This window comes from Rhinolophus sinicus, chromosome 16 (genome assembly GCF_057876585.1).
Source record: "Rhinolophus sinicus isolate RSI-liver-muscle chromosome 16, RSI-T2T, whole genome shotgun sequence".
NCBI lineage: Eukaryota > Metazoa > Chordata > Mammalia > Chiroptera > Rhinolophidae > Rhinolophus > Rhinolophus sinicus.
The window spans coordinates 4534535-4553421 of record NC_142516.1 but is presented as its reverse complement, the minus strand read 5'-3'; the positions used below and the strand labels follow the sequence as shown (position 1 = coordinate 4553421).

The 18887-nt window shown below is 51.7% G+C and overlaps 1 protein-coding gene across 11 annotated transcripts in view; it reads left to right on the top strand.

The window, feature by feature from the left end:
- Nucleotides 1–18887, top strand: part of PRRC2B (proline rich coiled-coil 2B) — an 85420-nt gene that overhangs the window by 18250 nt on the left and 48283 nt on the right. For 9 of the 11 annotated variants that reach the window (XM_088792824.1, XM_088792818.1, XM_088792823.1 and 6 more), the window contains exons 2-5: nt 9162–9331; nt 10151–10328; nt 13266–13368; nt 16095–16167. In XM_088792824.1, coding sequence (XP_088648950.1) covers nt 9217–9331; nt 10151–10328; nt 13266–13368; nt 16095–16167 — 469 coding nt within the window. In that variant the 5' untranslated portion in view covers nt 9162–9216. Of the gene's footprint in view, nt 1–9161; nt 9332–10150; nt 10329–13265; nt 13369–16094; nt 16168–18887 lie in introns of those variants that run through there. The other 2 variants (XM_088792819.1, XM_088792827.1) reach the window with 2 other exon arrangements.

Sequence of the window (18887 nt, the reverse complement as noted above, 5' to 3'; positions counted from 1 at the left end):
AGTAACTGCTTCTATCTGTTGAATTCCTTCTCTGTGCCTCGGGTGTTCCTGTCACACCTTGTGACCCTTACATCTAGTCCTTCCAACCGCCTTCTGAGGTAGATGTTGTGTCCCCATTGTGGAGAAGAGCACACGTAAGTGGCCCAGGTGGCTTTTGGACTCCTGGCTCCTTCCATCCTAGCCAACTATATAGCAAGAGCGCCTCCATCACCCTGGGAAGCAGGGTTCCCCCGCACCCCCCAGAGGCCCTTAGTTATCTTTGGAGGGGGGCAGGTTAGAGTTGATGCAGTCAGCAGTGGCTGTTCCTTGGTAGACGACAGAGCCGGCATCTGTCTCTCTTCCCTCCAGTATTTTTTCCGGCAGCGTGTCTGTGAGGACTTGGGGTTTGGGTGGGAAGGTGGAAGGGATGCTTCCTCCTGGGCTAAGGAAAAGCACTTCCTGCTTTTCGTGCCCCCTCTTCGTGCCCAGATTCCAGCTTGCTACAGCTGACGTCATTTCTGTGGGAAAGGCTTTGGGTGTAAACACAGTTGCTGCCGCCTGGACAGCTGTGGCTGGCTGGGACGGGACAGCTTCCCCTGTGCCTGGGCTCGGTCTGGCCCTTCTCCCTCAGCTGGACTTAAAGTCAGTTTCATAATGTTTTAAACCAAATAGCAAATCTGTTTAGAATTTATATACAGTGTTTTATGACCTTTATCGCTGACTCTTTAGAAACAGGAAACACAATAGAAGAGAGCGGCAGGAGGCAGCTCATTCCTGTGGCAGCTCGCGCGCCCAGAATTGAAGTGACATGTGCTGGCGCAGAGATCCTGCAGTGTGGCTAGGAGCTGGTTTACTGCGGATAACTTTCTGTATTTCGTTAAGCTTTACAGTGTTTTATCTCAAGCATATACTCTTCTTGTTACTAAAAAGTGTCAGGGTTTCCCAGCGGAGTGGGACTGGGATTGCCCGCCCGCCTCTATGGGGCAGTCGGTATTGCGCTGACGTGGGGCAGTTCAGTGTTATTTCAAACGTGGTCACAGTGGAGAGTTTATCTCAAGAGGGTTTACTGAGAATTAAAGTGCATCTCTGTCTCCTGAGAATTAACTAAAGGGGTCCCCCCCGCAGATCCTAAACATCTGTGAGTTTGTCCTCATGGTTTTGAAGGTCTGCTCTCTGCATCACGGCCCTTAAGCTGTGATGTGCCAAAGTGGGGACAGGTGCCAGGTGTGCCAGCCCCCAGGTTTGTGGGAGCCCAGAGGTGGGCAGACGTTGGAGGCTTTGCTGGTTGCACAGGAGTCTGATGAGATGCAGAGCTTTGCAGGGGCGATGGTGGGGCTGGGCCACAGGCGGGGGACAGGCCAGAGCCAGAGTATGGCTGCTGTTTGTGGGGAGCGAGCTCGGTGTTGCGTGTGTTGTATTTGGTCTCATTTCTTCCTGGCTACCTGTGAGGTGGGTGTCTCTGTTTAACCCATGAGGAAACAGGCCTCAAGGCTGTGGGGTGGAGGTGAGATGCAAACTGTTTTGGAGAGAGAGGTGGGTGGGGGTGGGGGTCCATGTGGAGATGGGCTTGAGGCTGGCTGGCAGTTTAGGGACAGTGTGTTGGGCTAGACGCTTTGGACTTGACCCTGGAGCAGTGGGATGGTGTCGAAGGAGCTCCAGCTGTGGTTTGGTTCTGGCGGAAGGCAGTGAGCGCAGGGCAGGGAGCGCCGCCTGGCAAGGGTGGGCTTGCAGACCTGAGTGTGCAGGGGGCTTGGGGTGGGGGCCTTGTTTCTCATTTTACATTTCTCTTGCTTCCTAAATGTGCTGTCTCTTCACTGGGGGAGGCTGATGTTTTCTGGAAGGAACACTGGGTGACCTGGACCCCTGCGCCCACCCCTTTGTGGTTCCCTCGTGCCTTATTTTCAAGCAGCTTATTCTTGGACAGGTTGGGGCTGTTTCTGCAGGCGCACCACATACCTTTCCTGCAGAAACCTCACTGCAGATAGAAAGATTGGATTGAGCTGTAAACAGCCCGGGCTGCAGCTTTTCAGATGGGCCAGCTCCTGCCCACTAGGGAAAACGAGAAGTGTGGGCACTGGGCTTCTTGAAAGCCAGCCCTGCTTTTCTGACTGGTGCCCTGTAGGGAGCCTCTGAAAGCTAGAGTGTGGGGTGTGGGGTGGTGCTGTCGCTGAGACAGGCAGCAGACACCCCCACCCCCCGCCCCCGTCTGTGCACAGGGGAACTCGTTTTGTTGAGTTCATCTCACTGTAATGTATTCTTGCCACACCTGCTCCCTTTAGACTAGGGGCCCGCCTCCTGTGTGTGTAAAGAAAGTGGCATTGTAACACAGCTCTGCCCTTGGTTTGTGTTGTCTGATTGCTCTCCTGTGGTGCCGTGGAGGCCGTGTGGCCACATAGCCAAACATACTAGCTAGCCCCTCGCAGAAAACATTTGCAGAGCCCACCACAGGGCTGGGGTGCAGTGTCACACCCCCAGCACCTGGGGGCACAGAGTCGGGTACATGGTCTGTGGTCATGTGGTGCCTCCCTTTCGTTCAGTTCTTTTTGTCAGGCGTTAGCATGTTGGAGACGGTGGACTTAGCTTCTAATCTTGTACCTGGCTTTCGGGCTGACGGTTCTTCACGTTTTGACTAAGACTTAACGTGTGTCTTCTCTGATGACCCCGTCCTTTCCTGGTCCGTGCGGTTTCCTGTTTGTTGTGTTTATTCAGCGTGCTGTCAAATTTCCATTCCTGTGGGATCATACTTCCCGGCATGTTCTGTCTAGCAGTGGGATCTTTGCATTTCTTCTATACAGAGACACTCCATAGTCTTCTACCTCCCTCCGCGCCCCCCTCTTCCCCAGGTTGGGGGCTTCTGCTCGTGCCTCACAACCAAGGCACATACGTTTCGGCTGATGGCGGGTCTTCCCCAAATGACATGTCAGTGCTCTGGAGGGTGGCCTTGGGCCGCAGCGTGCAGTGGGTCCTTCATCAGAGCTGGTGACTGAATGAAAGAAAGAGCCACGTGGTGATGTGTCTAGGTGTCCTGAGGGTTGAGGACGACTTAAGAAAGCGGAAGATGATTTTGACCAGATGTTCCTGGAATCGGGGACCTGTGAAGAGTGGAGAGCCTGGGTTTGCCTTGGGTGTAAATCTGGCTGCTGGCAGCACTGGGGTGAAGTACATGCTCTCTGGAGACTGTCTGGTGCCGTGGTGTGTGCAGCTGGGCAGCAAGCAGCCTGCACCTGACTCATGTCAGAACCAGCGCCCGTTTCCTGTTTGCGCACGCCCTCCCACAGGGGCAGCGGCCGGGGGAGTCTGGCCTGGGCTCCAAGCTTGGCTCCAGCACTTGGTAGTCTGATGACCTTGGACAAGTTACTTCTCTATCCTGACTGCACCTTGGTGTCCTTCTCGGTAAAGCAGGCTGATGACATAGTATCTTCCAGAAAGGGCTGTTGTAGGTGTCACTCAGCATCGTGTCTGGCTCGCAGGAGTGCCGGCTGCCACTGTGTTTAGGCCTGATGTGCAGCTGTAGTGGTTCCCAGTGAATTCCAGGCCATCCCAAATCGCCTGTCTGGGTAGGCAGCTGACCCTGGCTGCTAGCCAAGTGGGAGTGAAATTAATCCTGTTACACGGAAGTGGCTTTCGATAAGATGGAGGGCAGGGAGATTTTCCCTCTGGTGGACAGATAGCAGGCAGTCTCCGTAACCTGTTTGACAGGTGCGGCTGCTGTCTGGGGAGGCGGGGCTTGGCTATTAAGTTGCCTTTGTTGGTGAATCTTTCTGGTGGTTTTGTTTCAGCAGAGCCTGGGCCTCTCAGAGGACTTCTTTGGATAACTTGCCAAAATATGCAGACCTGGATTCGTTTTTTAATGTCCTTTTCTTCATTCCCCAAAGCTATCTTCCCCTGGATTTTAGGCCCTTTCCCCCCTCTGCATAATGCAATAGTTTCTTTTAGGCCAACCATTTTCAAAATGCTCTGGGCCCCCCAGGCAATGCCTGGGAAAGGAGAGGGTCCAAGGAGGGATGGGATGCAGGCAGCACTCCAGGCGGAGCAGCCTTGGCTGCTGTGTACTGAGGGTCCAAATCAGATTTTGCTCGGGAAAAATAACCAAAATGAGTTCTGTTACCTACAAAAGGGAGCGAAAGCAGCGTGAAAGCCATGGCGACGAGCCAGGCTGGCTCTGTGCCTGCCTGCAGGGCCCTGGTCCCTCTCAGCCTGTTCTCGTCCCACAGGTCCGAGCGCGAGTCATGCTGGAATGAACACGCATCTGACCCACCAAGAAATGTGTTCTGTCACCTCGGCCGGCTTCGTCAGTCACACCCAGATGTTTGCCTGTACTTCTTTCTGCCATGGGATGAGGCTAGTTGAGTGTGTGTGTGTTTGTGGGTTTGACCGGTATTTGGAAGCTGATTAAACCCCTACTAACAGTTAGTGTTTCTGGGCTGATGTCTGTGAAAACCAGCCGGCAAGCAGAATAGCCAGGTGGGTGTGGGACCGGCCTAAGCCCCAAATATGGCACCGCTTCACCCGAGATTCATCCAGTTGGGGGTACCAAATAACTATACCTGTATTTTGGGCTTTGGTCCGGTGAAGTCTGGCTTAATGAAAGAACCCTCGTGTGCTCTGAAGTCTGGTGTCTGTAATCTGTAAAACTTTGTGAAGGGCCAGTAGCGTCTGCCTTGTGGGGCGTGGTGGCCTCTCGCACGTCCTTCTTCAGGCTGACTAACTTGCCGACCCCTGCTCTAAGGGACAGCCCGGGCTGCAAGACGCTCCCTCTGTGCAGGCTGAACTGTGGAGCGTTACAACCAACAAGTATCACGCCCCCTCCCACAGGTGCTGTTTCCATAGCAGTGGTGACTCAGTTGCACTGCCTGTTAGCGCCCCAGGTCTATATAGCAACACAGAATCCAGTCCCAGATGTGTGGTAAGAGACGGCTGCTTTGACGTAAATCATTTGTATTAATAATTCCATGGCTGTGAGTTACTAATATTGGTGTGTTTGATTTCAGAACCAACTAGTACTTGAGAAATCTCATCTTGGCCCCTCATTCTGTGGATGGGGAAACTGAGGTCTAGAGAAGCCAGTAGTGTGTCCAGCTGGTGCCAAACTTGGTTTAAACGGGGGGAGGAGCACGCCAAGAAAATTGCATGTACGGGTTTGGCACAGGCGTTGTTAGTCCAGTGTGTTCCTCGCCCGCCTTCCACGCGGTTCTCTGGTTGCACAGGTGGAAAGCACTTCACCTGAACATAGTAGGTGCTCAGTATGTGATGAATGGTTGCATTTACTGGGAAGACGAGGTTCAGGCATCTAGCATCTCACAGACAGAATTCTAAATTCCCAGGAGAGTCGCGCACGTTTGCCCAGGGTGTTTCTTTTTTCTTTTTCCTCCCTTTCAGGAGTGCCAGGAGTACAGGGGTGGTCAGGTTCTGGTCTCCTAGTGCTTCCTGCGGGTGGAGACTGGTTAGTTCTCAGAGAAGGGTCGTGTCACCAAGAAGACCCACCAAGAGCTGTCTCTGTCCATAGGCCTGGGCAGTGCAGAATCAAAGAAAGGTCTGTTTGTATCAGTGAACTGGCAAAAGTTTGGAATAACAGATTTGAAGAAGACTTTTTTAGCAGTATCTAAAGAAATAAGAATTTCTGGTCAAGTTTCAGAATTAAAAGATTTGATTTTTAAAAATCAAGCATGTTAAGATTTAAGGCGGAAATTTGATGGCCCTGAATGGCTGGTAGACAATTTTTCTTTCTTTTGCCTTTGCCGATTTGGTTTTTAATTTAGTAAGAACTGGTTATCCAGATTTCAATCAACGATGCTACTACATCTGTAGTCCTGCAGATGTGTGGCTGGGAAGGATGCGCCACTGTTTTTATTTAGAAACGTCTGGGGTTTCAGCAATCTGTGGTCAGGGGCAGCACGAGTGTAGCTGCACTTTAGCGTTTTTAATCCTTGTGCCCTAAAGGTTCTGGAACATGTTTCTTATCATTAGCTCGGCGACCATGGGTGGGTCCCATCAGCTCTGCAGGCCGGTGTCATAGTGCGGGGGTTGTGTCCAGCTTATCTACTTGGCTGTATCCCAGGCACATCTTAGGGCTGGACACGTGGCAGTACTTAACGAAAATATGTTGAATAAATGAGTGTATTGGTTTTCTGTTGTCCGTATAAAATACTACCACAGATGTAGAGACTTAAAACAGCACAGATGAAGTCTCTCGTAGTTCTGGGGGGTCGGAAGTCTGAAATGAGTCTTGCTGGGCTAGAATTAAGGTGTCAGCAGGGCTGTGTTCTGCGCTCCATCTGGAGGCTCGGGGAGAATCTGTTTTCTTGCCTTTTCCAGCTTTTAGAGGCCGCCCCCATTTCTCTGCTCCAAGCCCTCTTCCTTCTTCAAAGAGCTTCACCCCAGCATCTGTTTCTGCTGTCACAGCTCGCTGACTCTGACCCTCCTGCCTCCCTCTTCTAAGGACCCTTGTGATGACATGGGGTTCACCTGGATAATTCAGAATAATCTCCCCATTGCAAGACCCTTCCTTCACTCACATTTGCAGAATCCTTTGACTCTATAAGGTAACATACTCACAGGTCCTGAGAATTAGGATTTCACACTTTTGTCATTTCATCCTACCACAGGAATTGGTGAAGAGTGTTAACTAGTCCTACGCAGGCCCTCGCGTGGTCCGCGAAATAACTCCTACTGGCGAATCAGACGCAGGCTCCGGCCCTTCGCCCGGCCCCTCCCCCGGCCCCTCTCCCGGTGGGCGGGCCCTCCTCAGACCGGCTGGAGCTGGCGTCCTCTCCGCGGCCCATCTGTTTCCCACCCAGGGACCTCTGACAGTGCTCGTTTAAGACTTTTCCCTTTACACCCTGCCTGGGTCAGCAAAACTTTTCTACAGGTGGCTGTTTGGGGGCCACATGCAGTCTCTGTTGCACATTCTTTGTTTTTTTTTAAACAAATATAAAAAAATGTTAAAAAAGCAAAGATTGTTCTTAGTTTGAGGGCCTTACGGAAACAGGCCCTGCCCAGTGTTTGCTAGCCCGGTTCTAGGCTGCGAGCTCTGTGGGCCTGGGGTGTTGCTATCACCACGCAGCGTTTGCTGATTGTGTAGTGTGTGTGTGTGTGTGTGTGTGTGTGTGTGTGTGTGTGTGTGTGTGTGTTGGGGGAGTGTTTCTGGTTCCAGCCCAATTGATCTCTTCTGTTGGTTTGAGTTGACAGAAGTGTCTAAAAATTAATTTCATCTCATCTTAATGGAGAATTTCAAGTTGATTGACATTTGAGAGCCTATTAAATAGAGTCGTGCTGAGGCACATAAGATGGGGCCCTGTCCTCGAGGGGCTTTCAGTCCAGCCCGGAGGAGGGTGCTGTTATACTTACAACTCCTGGGGGAGGGCCAGGGATTTGGGACACTTTGTGCCCATTAGCACCCCTGGTCATTGCTGTTTGCTCCTGGCACACAAGGCAGACACTGGGGAGGGCTGCTGGCATTGTGTGACTCTGACCTGTAACCTGGGGCAGTGGGCACTTGTGGGCATTTCTGCTGGTTCATTTCATCATGCCCGACTCCCCTGCCAGTATGGTTAGATTCCTGAGCTTGGCCACTGGCTGTGAGTCTCTTCCCCTGGACAGTAGCCAACTGAACCGGGATCTGGGTGAGGGAGTTAAGTGTCCTCCCAGGGAGGCTGAAACCATGTGGGAGGTGATCTGTGACCCCTGCACATGTATAACCAACTCACACGGGCGCTCACCCCGTGGCGTCTATCTGCATTCATTCTTTACGAGCATTTTCTGATACGAAGTATATGCTTATCTATTGCTGCTCCTGAGACAGTGATTGGCAGACGTGGGTATCAGGCAAGGCTTGTGAAATGAACGGAAGGGTGGATACATATCCAGTTTTGCGTAAGAACAAACTTCGTTCCCGTTGGATGGCTCCACGCACGTCTGCGTGGAGGGGTATCAAGTCTGTTTCCCGTCTCACTTTTTGGGGCCCCGGTTTGTAACTGATCTTTGTTCCCTGTGCTTTGTATTTATAAGCTTGGGTCATAAATTACAGTTTTACCTTAAAATCATCTTTGGGGTGCAAAATGCTTCCCCAGCACAGCGGATGTGTTCCTTCTGGCTTCAGAACAGGCTGAGATGTCAAACCTTACTGCTGCAGCTACTGCCTTTTATTAGTCAGTGGGTTTTTGCAGTTACCTCCATTTGTCATTAAAGACGTACATCAGCAAGCCCGACCTGATGCGTTAGCTTTCTTTTCCATCTATTAATTCCAGTGGGAAATAGTGGTCACTTATGCAAGTGTTTATTTTGTGATCAAGTTAGGAACCTATAGCCAGGGCTGGGGGTAGAGTGAAAGGCACTGACGCTCTCAGCCCTTGGTGCTGGCACGTAGCACGCACTCACTTGGCGGGCGCTCACTGAGCATCTGAATGAATGCGTGAGTGAGCAAGTGAATGAACTGCTGAGGAAAGTGCCCACAGACATGTAGATGCCTGTAGAAAATGAGTGGCAGTGGGAAGCCTCTTTCTTGTGGTCTTTCTGAGATTCTCTCTAAGTGGAAATGGCTGGTGTGGCCGGTACCGCCCCCTGCGGGCTGTCCCTGGGGAGCACTTGCTCTGTTTTCCGTGCTGCACCTCAGAGAGCAGTGCTCCTGTGTCCTGAGCACATGTTTCTCTCTGAAAGCTTGGTCTTCACGTTGAAGAGCACACACGCCCTCCTGTTCCTGGGTGATGACTGACTGGGGCTTCCTTTGATTTGGTTTTGCTTGTCCTTGCAATGCACAACCTTCCAGAAGGGGCTGTGTGCCCCCCCCCCCCTTCTGCCTGCCTTGTTTTTGTGTTCCATGGAGGTGCTACAAATGATGAGCGTTTATTTTTCCATCTTGAAGAGAGGTCGTTGACTTGGAGAGAGGGCTCAGTGTGCGAGAGCTCACATTGCAGTGCCGCTGAGGAGCGGTAGACTGCAGCCATTTCAGACAGAGCGAGAGTTCTCAACCTGGGGTGGGGCTCAGCAGGTCTACACAATGCTCTTTAAATGGGAGCAAAACTGCCTGTGCGTGGCAGGGGCGTTTTTCCAGGGACGGAGTCCAAAGCTTTCTTCAGCTCTTCAGGGAGATCCGTGATCCCCAAAAGATTTAATTCACAGGATCACAGGTTATCGTGGATTGACACTCTTTTTCTCTCTCTCTCTTATTTTTTTTCATTTCAAAGGCAGATCAGGAGCGGTGCCGAGAAAAATTTCCTTACTAGATGACATTTCATCGCAATGTCCGATCGTTTGGGGCAAATAACCAAGGGCAAGGATGGGAAAAGCAAGTATTCGACTCTCAGCCTGTTTGATAAGTATAAAGGAAAATCAGTAGACGCGATCAGATCCTCAGGTAAGACCCGGGTGTGAGGCCAGCGCTGCCACTGTCCCTCTAGTGGGAAACTCCACATCACGCACCATGAACACCCCGAGTTCCCCATCTGGTCAGACAGATGGGGTCCGTGCAAGTCTGTCTGGGCACCTAGTGGTCACCCACACGTGGTGCTGGGAAGCAGAAGCCCCCTTTGCTGCGACCTGAGGTCTGATTTCAGACCTAGAATACCTTGATTCTGCTGTAGTGGGGCTGTTTCCCCCTCTATCTGATCTTATTGAAGCCATGGATATTTTTAGCCTGATGGTTAGAATAGAGCTTAATTTGCATGAGAGTTACCCAGTTTATATTTCACGGTTCCAGTATTCTGGAACTTGGTGGGAAAAGTGCCTGCTGATACTATCCACACCCTGAGAGGATTTTGTGAATGTTGGAGCCCTGCTCAGACTTGGCTTGGGTCTAGGCCGAGGCTGGCCTTTCAGTCATGCTGTAACGAGGCCAGAGCAGTCTCAACTTGCAGAGAAGTGGTTACCGTGTGGGGCGCAGGTTTCTGGGCCTGGCTCCTCACCCGTGTCATAAACGCCCTGAGCCTTCTCCTGCCTGCTAATGAAATGGGAACCTCTGCAGAGATCCCAGCAGGCCCTGTGTCTCTGAAGGCCTCGGTGAGGGGCTTGTAAAGTGACCAGCACACACCGCTCGTTTGTTTCCACGCAGCCCACCCCTTGTTTGTGTTCTGTTGCTTTTGTCGTCGTCACTTTGAGTTTGAAAAAGCAGCGGAACAGTTCTGGCCTCTTCCTTCCATAACTTTCCTGTGCACTGTTTCCACCCCTCTTCCTGCAGTCATTCCTAGACATGGCTTACAGAGTCTCGGGAAAGTTGCCACAGCCCGGCGTATGCCACCGCCTGCGAACCTGCCAAGCCTGAAGTCTGAAAATAAAGGAAACGACCCCAACATCGTTATAGTACCCAAGGACGGGACGGGATGGGCAAACAAGCAGGATCAGCAAGACCCAAAGAGGTGCGAGCAGAGGGCAGGGGGTGGGTCCAGGGCCGGGCTTCTCACAGCGGTGGGTCCTGGGCCGGGCTTCTCATATCGGTGGGTCCTGGGCCGGGCTTCTCACAGCGGTGGGTCCTGGGCCGGGCTTCTCACATCGCTCCAGCTCCCTTCCCATCTGCTGAGGGCAGCGAGGGTCTCCTAGCAGCAGAGCTGGAGAATGGGGAGATTCCTAAGGGACCATCTTTCTCCTGACTCCTGCTGCCCTGTTGTTTCTCACTCCCTTTCTTCAGTTTTCCTGGCTCCTGGAGCCAGTGCAGCAGTGTTTTACGGGCTACCTGATCCGCAGTGACCAGTGTCCCCTGTGCCTTCCTAGGGACGGACTCTCTACCACAGAGGAGCTGATGTAGTCCCTTAGGAGCCACTCTATTCTGGTGGTCCCTGTGCGCTGGGCTCCAAGTCGGGAGGCAGTCATTCCAGCTGTGGGGCCAGCAGCCTCCAGGTTCCCCACGCAGACCCAGTTATGGAGTAGGACAGCCTAGCATCCTCGTCATCCAGGCTCACCAGCGGCCTCCCCCAAGGCTCCCCCTGTAGCACAGCACTGTGGGAAGCCTTCGGAGGCCCAGTGTCTGGCACAAAAGCCATCATTAGAGAAATAGAAAGTGTAGGGGCTGCTGCAGCTTGGTGGGGCTGAGAGCACGAGGCCGGGCTGCTTCCAGCTCTGCCCGGGGCCCACAGGCTGGGCCACCCCTCAGACATCTGAGCCTTCATCCGTGTCCTTCCACCACGAGGCTCCTCCGACCGGGTTCCCGCCGGTGAAAAGCGCGTCCAGCAGCAAGGATTTGGGATTTGTGCAGGGAAGACTGAGGCGGCCGGGGCCTGCTGAGGCTGGTAGGCAGAGTCCCGCTGCTGGGTTTGCCTGTTCAGGAAGGAAAACTGACCACCGGCCTCAGGCCCCTGGCCCTGCATGTCATGGTCTGGCCGCTGAGGCTGTGATCCAGATGCAGCTGCCTCCACTGTCCTTAAATCTTACCGGAAGTGGCCACGGAGCATTTGTAAAACTTCCCTGTGGTTCCTTCAGACAACGCGTAGAGAGTGAGCAAATAACTCAGTCAGGTGATCACAAGGCAGTAGCAATGGAAATGGGGTCTTAAAAACTATTTACACACTTTTCCTGACAGTTTGCTTTAGGGATCTTACTGGTGGATGGTGTAGTGTGACTCTTGGTTGGACAGACTTGTGTGATTTCCAGCCAGGTGATTTATTAGCTTATGGAACCTAGAGAATCATTTGCCTTCTGAGCTTCAGTGTCCTGTGAAGTAAGATAATACATAGCTCCAGGGGTGGTTACAAGAGTCGATGAGATAACACAAGCCAGATGCTTAGCACAGACCCTGGCACAGAGGACGTGCGTGGCAGCTGTCAGCACTTAATTGTCATGCTTCTCGTCAAATGGTGGGCACTACAAACTCTGTAATGAAATAGATATTACACATTTCAGTGGAAGCATTGAAATCCCTGTGCTGTCGGAAGTTCTAGAGGGGGACAAAGCGTCTCTCCCCTTCTCCATTCTCACCCAGCACTGGGACACAGAGTGTGAGGCAGCTTTCAGGCGGCCAGTCGGGCACGTCTGCCAGGGCAGAGGTCAAGAGTGAGTGTTGGAGAAGGCAGAGCCCCCAGGCCCTGGTTCTCTGCTGCCCCTGGGCCACACCCTCGCTTAGGGTTTGGGGGAGGTGGGGGGGGGTGGGCGGGCGGGCGGCACAATTGCTTAGGGTTGGAGAACACAGCAGTGACACTCCTTGGAAGCTCCTGTTTGGGCAAAAGGTGATGTGAGAAGGGGTTCAGTAGCCTTCATTTTGTAATACTCACGGATGGTGGTGAGTTACTCAGCTTAAGTAAAGGTGTGGAGAGTTACATGTAGGGTTTGGCTTTTGCTTACAAGTGAACCACCGGCAGTGGGTGGATTTTGGCAAGTGACGGCTGCCCTCCTGAATCTCATCAGGCGGAAGGTTGACTAGCAGGAGTGACAGAAGGCTCCCGAGTCAGCGGGAATCGTCCTTCGGGACCTCCTGAGTAACTCTCAGGAGATGACCTGTGCGTGTGAACCGACTGACGCACCTTTTTGGAAGGGCAGTTGGGCCGTGTTTTAAACTTCAAAACGTCTTTTGATCCAGCAATTTCTGTTTCTAAGAGTTTACACTACTGAATAATTTATACAAAAGTGTGCAAAGATATTTATAGGAAAATGCTCATTGGAGTTTTATCTGTAATATAAAAAAAGTTGGAGATTGGTTAAGTTATGGCCCATCTGATGGTACTGTATCATTAAAAGAAGGTAGATCCCTATGTATTGTCATGAAAAGATGTTAGAGACAGTAAGGAAAAAACGAGCTACAGAATTGCATGTATGGCGTTATCACACTTGTGTTAGAAAATACTATATTGTGTAGAGAAAAATCTGCTTAGTTTCTCTCCACAGGATGAGATTGTGACGAATTCTGTGTTATATGTGTTTATACATTTATTTTTACTATAAGCATATATTTCTTTTACAAGCCAAGGGAAAGTTAAAAAAAAATCTCATGTTTCAAAGCAGGCAGCCCCCTGAGTAGCTGTGAGCTCATGGTCCAGAGGAAGGGCTCGGAGCCCGTGCCCTACAGTGACTCAGTTTCCCCATTGGCAAATCTGCCATCTTGTCATTGTTTCCAATGAGCGTTCAGTTTTTGCAGACAGGAGGCTCGACAAGAAAGCAGAGGACTATTCTGCGCTGTACGGTGGCAGTGAGTAGGCCTCAAACGTGGCTCCGTTCTCAGTCTTGTCAGGATAAGCGTCTGCTGGGGAAGGTACCGTATCTATTGGCCAGGGGAGGTCTTGCTCCCAGTGAGTGGCTGAGCAGCTGCGGATCTTGGAAATGCAGAGGGACCTCGTATCTAACCCTCACTGTGTGTTGTCCTTGTCTAGTTCCAGTGTGACGGCCTGTCAGCCGCCGGAGTCGCTGCCGCAGCCGGGTTTGCAGAAATCTGTCTCCAGTTTACAGAAACCGACACAGTCAATCAGTCAGGAGGTAGGTGCTGGGGACACCCTCCTGATGGTTGCCCAGGCGTCGGAGCCCCTAAGCGCCCTGTTGATGGGATCTGGTAGGAGCTGTCACCGAGAAGGGTGGCTTTGCGTCACTTGCTTATACCTGAGTCAAACTTGATGAGTGACTTTGGGAAATGAGCACAGGAAATTGTCATGGTTACTGATGAGGTAATTTAATCTGCAGCTTCCAGAGAAAGACCCCAGAGAGAGAGAGAGTGGCACAGACACCTCGTGTGATTCCTGTTGACTTACACGGAGGTGAGGTGCTCAGGCGAGCTGCAGGCTAGGTCAGGGCTCCCCCACGTGTCCCCATGGAAACCGGCGCCATAAGCAGACAGAGTTAGGCCACAGTGGTCAGGTGAGTTTGAGAAACAAAATTAAGCAATCTCCATTGCTGTTGTCCTTCTCATCGTCTTTAATAGGCCGTGTCTGCTCTGACTTTCTGAGAAGAGGACAGAAAGGACAGCAGTCCCCAAACTGATTGGTCCCAGGAGACCTGTAACGATGCCCGTAGGGATAGGTGGTGTCTCAGAACACATTTTGGGAAGCAGCCAGCTATCATCTGTCATTTGTTGGTGCATTTAAAGTGTTTTTCTAAACAGAAAGGCATGATTGAACTAAGTGAGAGCTCATCAGATACTCAGTCCTTCCAAGTCTGTCTGTGGGTTACAGGTCATACTTCGCTGGTAGCTAGAAACCTAGATGAGAATTCTGAATCTTAGAAGATCAAAAGAAATCTGGGCACAGATACCTAGCATCCACCAGCTCTCTCGAAAACAACTTGAACTACCATATTTTAGTTTTGTTTTGCTTCCTGGGTAATGGGAGTTCTGAGACATCATCCCCGATCTGTGGGGGTGAAATTTATAGCTTTGCCGGAAGGACACCCTTTCCCACCCAACACTGAACTGTGCTTTTGAAATTAAAGAAAAAAATCATACTCACGTGAGACTCCATATTCATTGGCCTAAATCCACTGGGTCCTGTTGACCAGAGTATGGAGAGTTGGGTTTGTTTGTTTCTCAGCATTTGAAACTCAGTGAGATTGTGAAGCCCTGGTTCTTAGGCCCTGGCTGTACAGCTAACTCACCTTTGGAGCTTGTTGGAAATCCATGGGCCACGGGAGAGTCTGGATTGGGGCCTGGCATCTACTGAACTTGTTCAGGGAGCCGTCAAGGAGCGCTGTCCTGGGCTGGCACACACCATCCGCCAGTGCTCAGCTTCTCTCAGCTCTTGCCTGGTTTTCTGTCATATGTAGAGGTCGTAAGAAGAGACTCCCAGTATTTTCCAGCTTCTAAAACCTCGCCTCACATTTTACAGCAGTTCTGTTCTACTGTTGGGACAAAGTTTGCCAGCAAAATTAGTAACCCCCCCCACCCCACCCCTGCCCCCTCCCCATCCCCCGCCCAGGCCCTGGCTGCATTCTCTTCCAGTTTAGTGCTTGTGGTGGGTGAGGGCAGGGCCTCATCCCTGTGGCTGCAGACACCCAGCGGGAGGCTGTGGGTTGGCCCCGGTGCCGCTCTGATTCCTGCTGGGTCTGGAGGTGCACCCCTTCTTGAGGGACCATCCCAGCTGCACTGCCCCCTTACGTGGTCTTGTGGGGGAGACCTGGGGCCATTCCAGGCCACACGTCAAGCATTCAGGGCAACTCCTGATGAGCAAATGGATTGTTAGACCTGGTCAGCTCTGCATTGAAGATGAGGGACAGCCGTCTGCCTTGAGTGTGGTTGCAGTGGTGGTGGCAGGGGGAGGACGGGAAAGGAGGGGTGCGTGGGAAAGGGTAATTATGTACCCTGGTATCTAATCCAGTGAGTGATTAATCCAGTGAGTGATGGAACTTCGCTGCTGCAGCTTTGTTTTTGTATCTTTACCTTCACAGTTGGAAGGGGAAAGCTGTTAAGTTGAATGTTGTTGAGAAAGGCAGATGTGCTCAGTAGATGGGGACCAGAAGGGGCTTTGGACACAGGCAGGGTGGGGACAAGCCCCAGTCCTGCCTCTAGTTGGGTGTCCAAGTCAGGTTACTCCTTTCTAAGCCTCCGCCGGGATATGACTGGAACCTTCCCGAGGCGTGGGCCGGTTTGCTTAGGCCGGATGTGCCTAACATAACGCCCTCAGCTTTAAGCAGAGGTTAGCTGGCAGGACTGAGTTGGAGCCAGGCGCATCCAGAGGGGAGGAAGGCCTGTCACTTGGGGAGCTGTACCTTGTAGAAGGATAGCAATCGTGGAAGGCGTGTGGCAGCCCATCCGGTGGAAGGTCAGGCACGGCGGCTCTCCCGTGTTCATGGTCCTCTCTTAGCAGTGGCACGCAGTTTTTGGGAGACATGCTGGAATTGGAGTTTGTTCTTTGTCTCTGTAGCAAGACAAGTGGCTCTGTGTGGGCAGGACAGGCATCCTGACAGTGTTCTGATCGCAGCATGAAGCAGGCGGATGTGGGTTTGCGTCCTGGCTTTGCCGTATGACTGGCTGTGTGACTGGGCCGGTCACTTCCCCTCCATCCTGCTCCTCATCTGTAATGTGGGCCGGGCAGCTCCCGACAGCCGGACGGCGGTGCCGAGTGGGGTGCTGCGTGGAAAGTCCCCGTGGCTGGACACTGCCCGGACCTGTCGGGTGGTGATTGAAGCCGAGGCGCGGCCCGTGGGCACCTTGTCCTGACAGCCCAGTGAGTGGCTGGCAGACCGATGGGCTGACTCTTCCAATTCTCTTTTTGCAGAATACAAATTCAGTGCCAGGTGGACCAAAGTCATGGGCACAGCTGAATGGAAAGCCAGTAGGACACGAAGGTGGTAAGTGAGTGTGTGGCCTTGGGGTGGGTGGCAGGAGGGATGTGTACCTTTTCTGGACTGTTCGGTTGGGACTAGGTTGTCGTTGGTCTAAAACTTTGTGGAGTCGCTGATGGACTCTCTTACCTGAGAGTTACTGCTCTGGGGAGCCCTTGCCTTTGCCCGGAGCTGGATGCACAGACTCTGCAAAGCCTGTCAGCTCTTTGAGTTCGCTGAGTATTACTGCTAAGACATGCCTCCCGAGGTGCTCAGAGGACACTGGGCGGCTAATTCAGCGATGCTGCTGCTGGAACCGATGCCTGCTCACCCGCGTTGCCGACACGCGTCCACCTCTCGCAGGAGGTGTGGCAGGGGGTGGCCTTAGCTTTGCGCCTGGGCGAATAAATCAGCCAGCGCTGGGGACTGAGCTGCCTGCTGTGGGCAGTGGCTGCAGGGCACTCAGGGCTGTGTGGCATTTGGTACCACTGGTGCTGTGCCTGACCCGGGCAGCGCTTGGGAGTCTGTGGTCTGCTGAGCTGCTGCTGCAGTCATTAGGGGATGGTGGGGGAGACCAGCGGAGGGAAAGGTGTTCGGAGTTTTCAGTGAACAAACAAATGCAGTGGCTTCCAAGGCAGGCCCCCGCGGTTTGGGTGAGGGAGCGGTGGGGCCTGAGTGGAGCGTTACCAGGCTCTTGTCCAGTGACCGGGCCCTTCCAGAGTGCAGGCCCTGGGTCAGCAGGCCTTTATGAGAGAAGCCCAACATCCAGAGTTTTCTGTGTGAGCTCTTCTCATTTTTCAGTGTGAGCTCAAATATTTCTAGCACACTGCACATAAACTAGGCGACGCCTCCCAGCTGGAGGCAGAGTGTGAGCGGTTAATGCACGATTACAGCTGCCTGCTGCCTGTCCTGGGGTCCCTCTGCCTTCTGTGTACCCATGCCAGCCAAGTCTTCACCAGACTTTTCTTTTGTAGCTTCTATTAGAAAAATAGCTACATGCGTTGTCCCGCCTTCCCCTGACCTCCTCCGTCCCCATGCCTAGAGGACGTGCCCCTTCTGGGCTAGAAACACGGTGTGGTTGAAGGCTGTCTCCTCCGCCTCCAGTGGGGACGACACGTTTGTCAATGTGCCAGAGCAGCTGTGGGCACAACCTCAGTGCTCCCGACATCACATGGGGCAGAGGAAGCTCGGGCCTCATTCATTACGGGTTCTCCAGTCTGCAGGGGGAGGTGGAGGGAGCAAGGTAAGCTGAGGGGGGAGAAGGGGCTGCGGCGAGCCCCCTAAAACCAGGTCTTAACGGAGGCTTTCCAAAGAGCATTCACTAGACTGTTGACAGTGGTTCTTTGGCTTTCTGTAGCGTGTCTTTCTGTAAGGTTAGAGTTTTAAGTAAATCAAATGTGTTAATTTTTATTTAAAAAAAAAAAAACTACAAAGACTAAAAAATAGTGTAAATTGCAGAGCCATTTGCCGCTGCCTATCAAAATATTAACACATATCCCCTTTGACCCAGCAGTTCCACTTTGGGGAAATCACCCTATAAAATACATAGCCCGTGTGTGAAATGACATACACAAGATTATTCATTACAACATTGTAATAGCAAAAGATTGCAGTCACTTGAAATGCCCATCAAATTTTGGTATTTTAATGAAATACTATTTGGCTATACGGAAAAAAGGCAGTTTTCTGTTGATATGGCAAGATCTCTAGGGTATATTCTTAAATGAAAAAAAAGTGCAGAATAATATGTAGAATATGTTACCATTCATACAGAAACGGGGGTGAGAAGAAAATATGCTTCTGAAAAATGTATATGCATTTTTAAAATAATCTCTGGAAGGAAACATGAGGAAGGAAGGGAGGGAGATTGGAAAGAAGGAAGGAAAGAAGCGGGAAAGTACCTGCTTTTTGAGGACGTCTGACACGGGCAGCTGGGACAGCAGGATGGGAGGAAGCGTTCAGTTTCTACCTTTCTATGGCTTTTTGTTTTTTGACCTTGTGATTGTGTTACCTACAAAGGTAAAACGATTTAGAAATTCTAAAACAGTACAATACTCTGTAAACATGTGGTAGCTCGTCTGGGAGATGGCAGCACCCAGTAGCCCCAGAGGAGAGAGCAGGCAGGTGCTGGGCTCAGGCGGGGCTGAGGTGGGAATCAGGCTTCTGGGCCCCCTCGTGTACTGGGGTCACAAGTCCCTGACGCCAGCAGGATTTGGAGGTGTGTTGCCCACAAACATTTTCACAAGAACTCTTCCTGAGTTGATGGACTCTCTCCATGTAGAAGCTGGTCGATTGATCTGCTTCACCTGCAAGGACCCAGGAGGCCTGATTGTGGGGTTCAGGCACAGGCCAGAGGCTCGGGGCGCATGGGCTCTGGTGCTCCCAACACCACCAATGGCTCGATCTGGGGCCTTAGAAGAAGCCCCTGATTTTACTGCCATGGTTTCTCATGGCAGACAACAGATGGTACAAAGGGTTAGTGGGAGAACGTTACTGAGCATTGGAAACTTGGGAATGATACTACTCTGGTGTGAGATTTGGGTTCTACCCTTTTCTGTGGAGCGTAAGTTTATTGCATGCTTATAGTAATACCTTCATGACTGTTACGGCAGAAAAAAGTACTGGGCATTTGCTGGCCTTTTTTTTTTTTTAAACTTCAAATAATCTACCATATTTTTAAAGCATAACTTTCATATTTCATTCTTGCCTGTTCTTAACATAATGAAGTGAGTGTGTGAATCAGAATC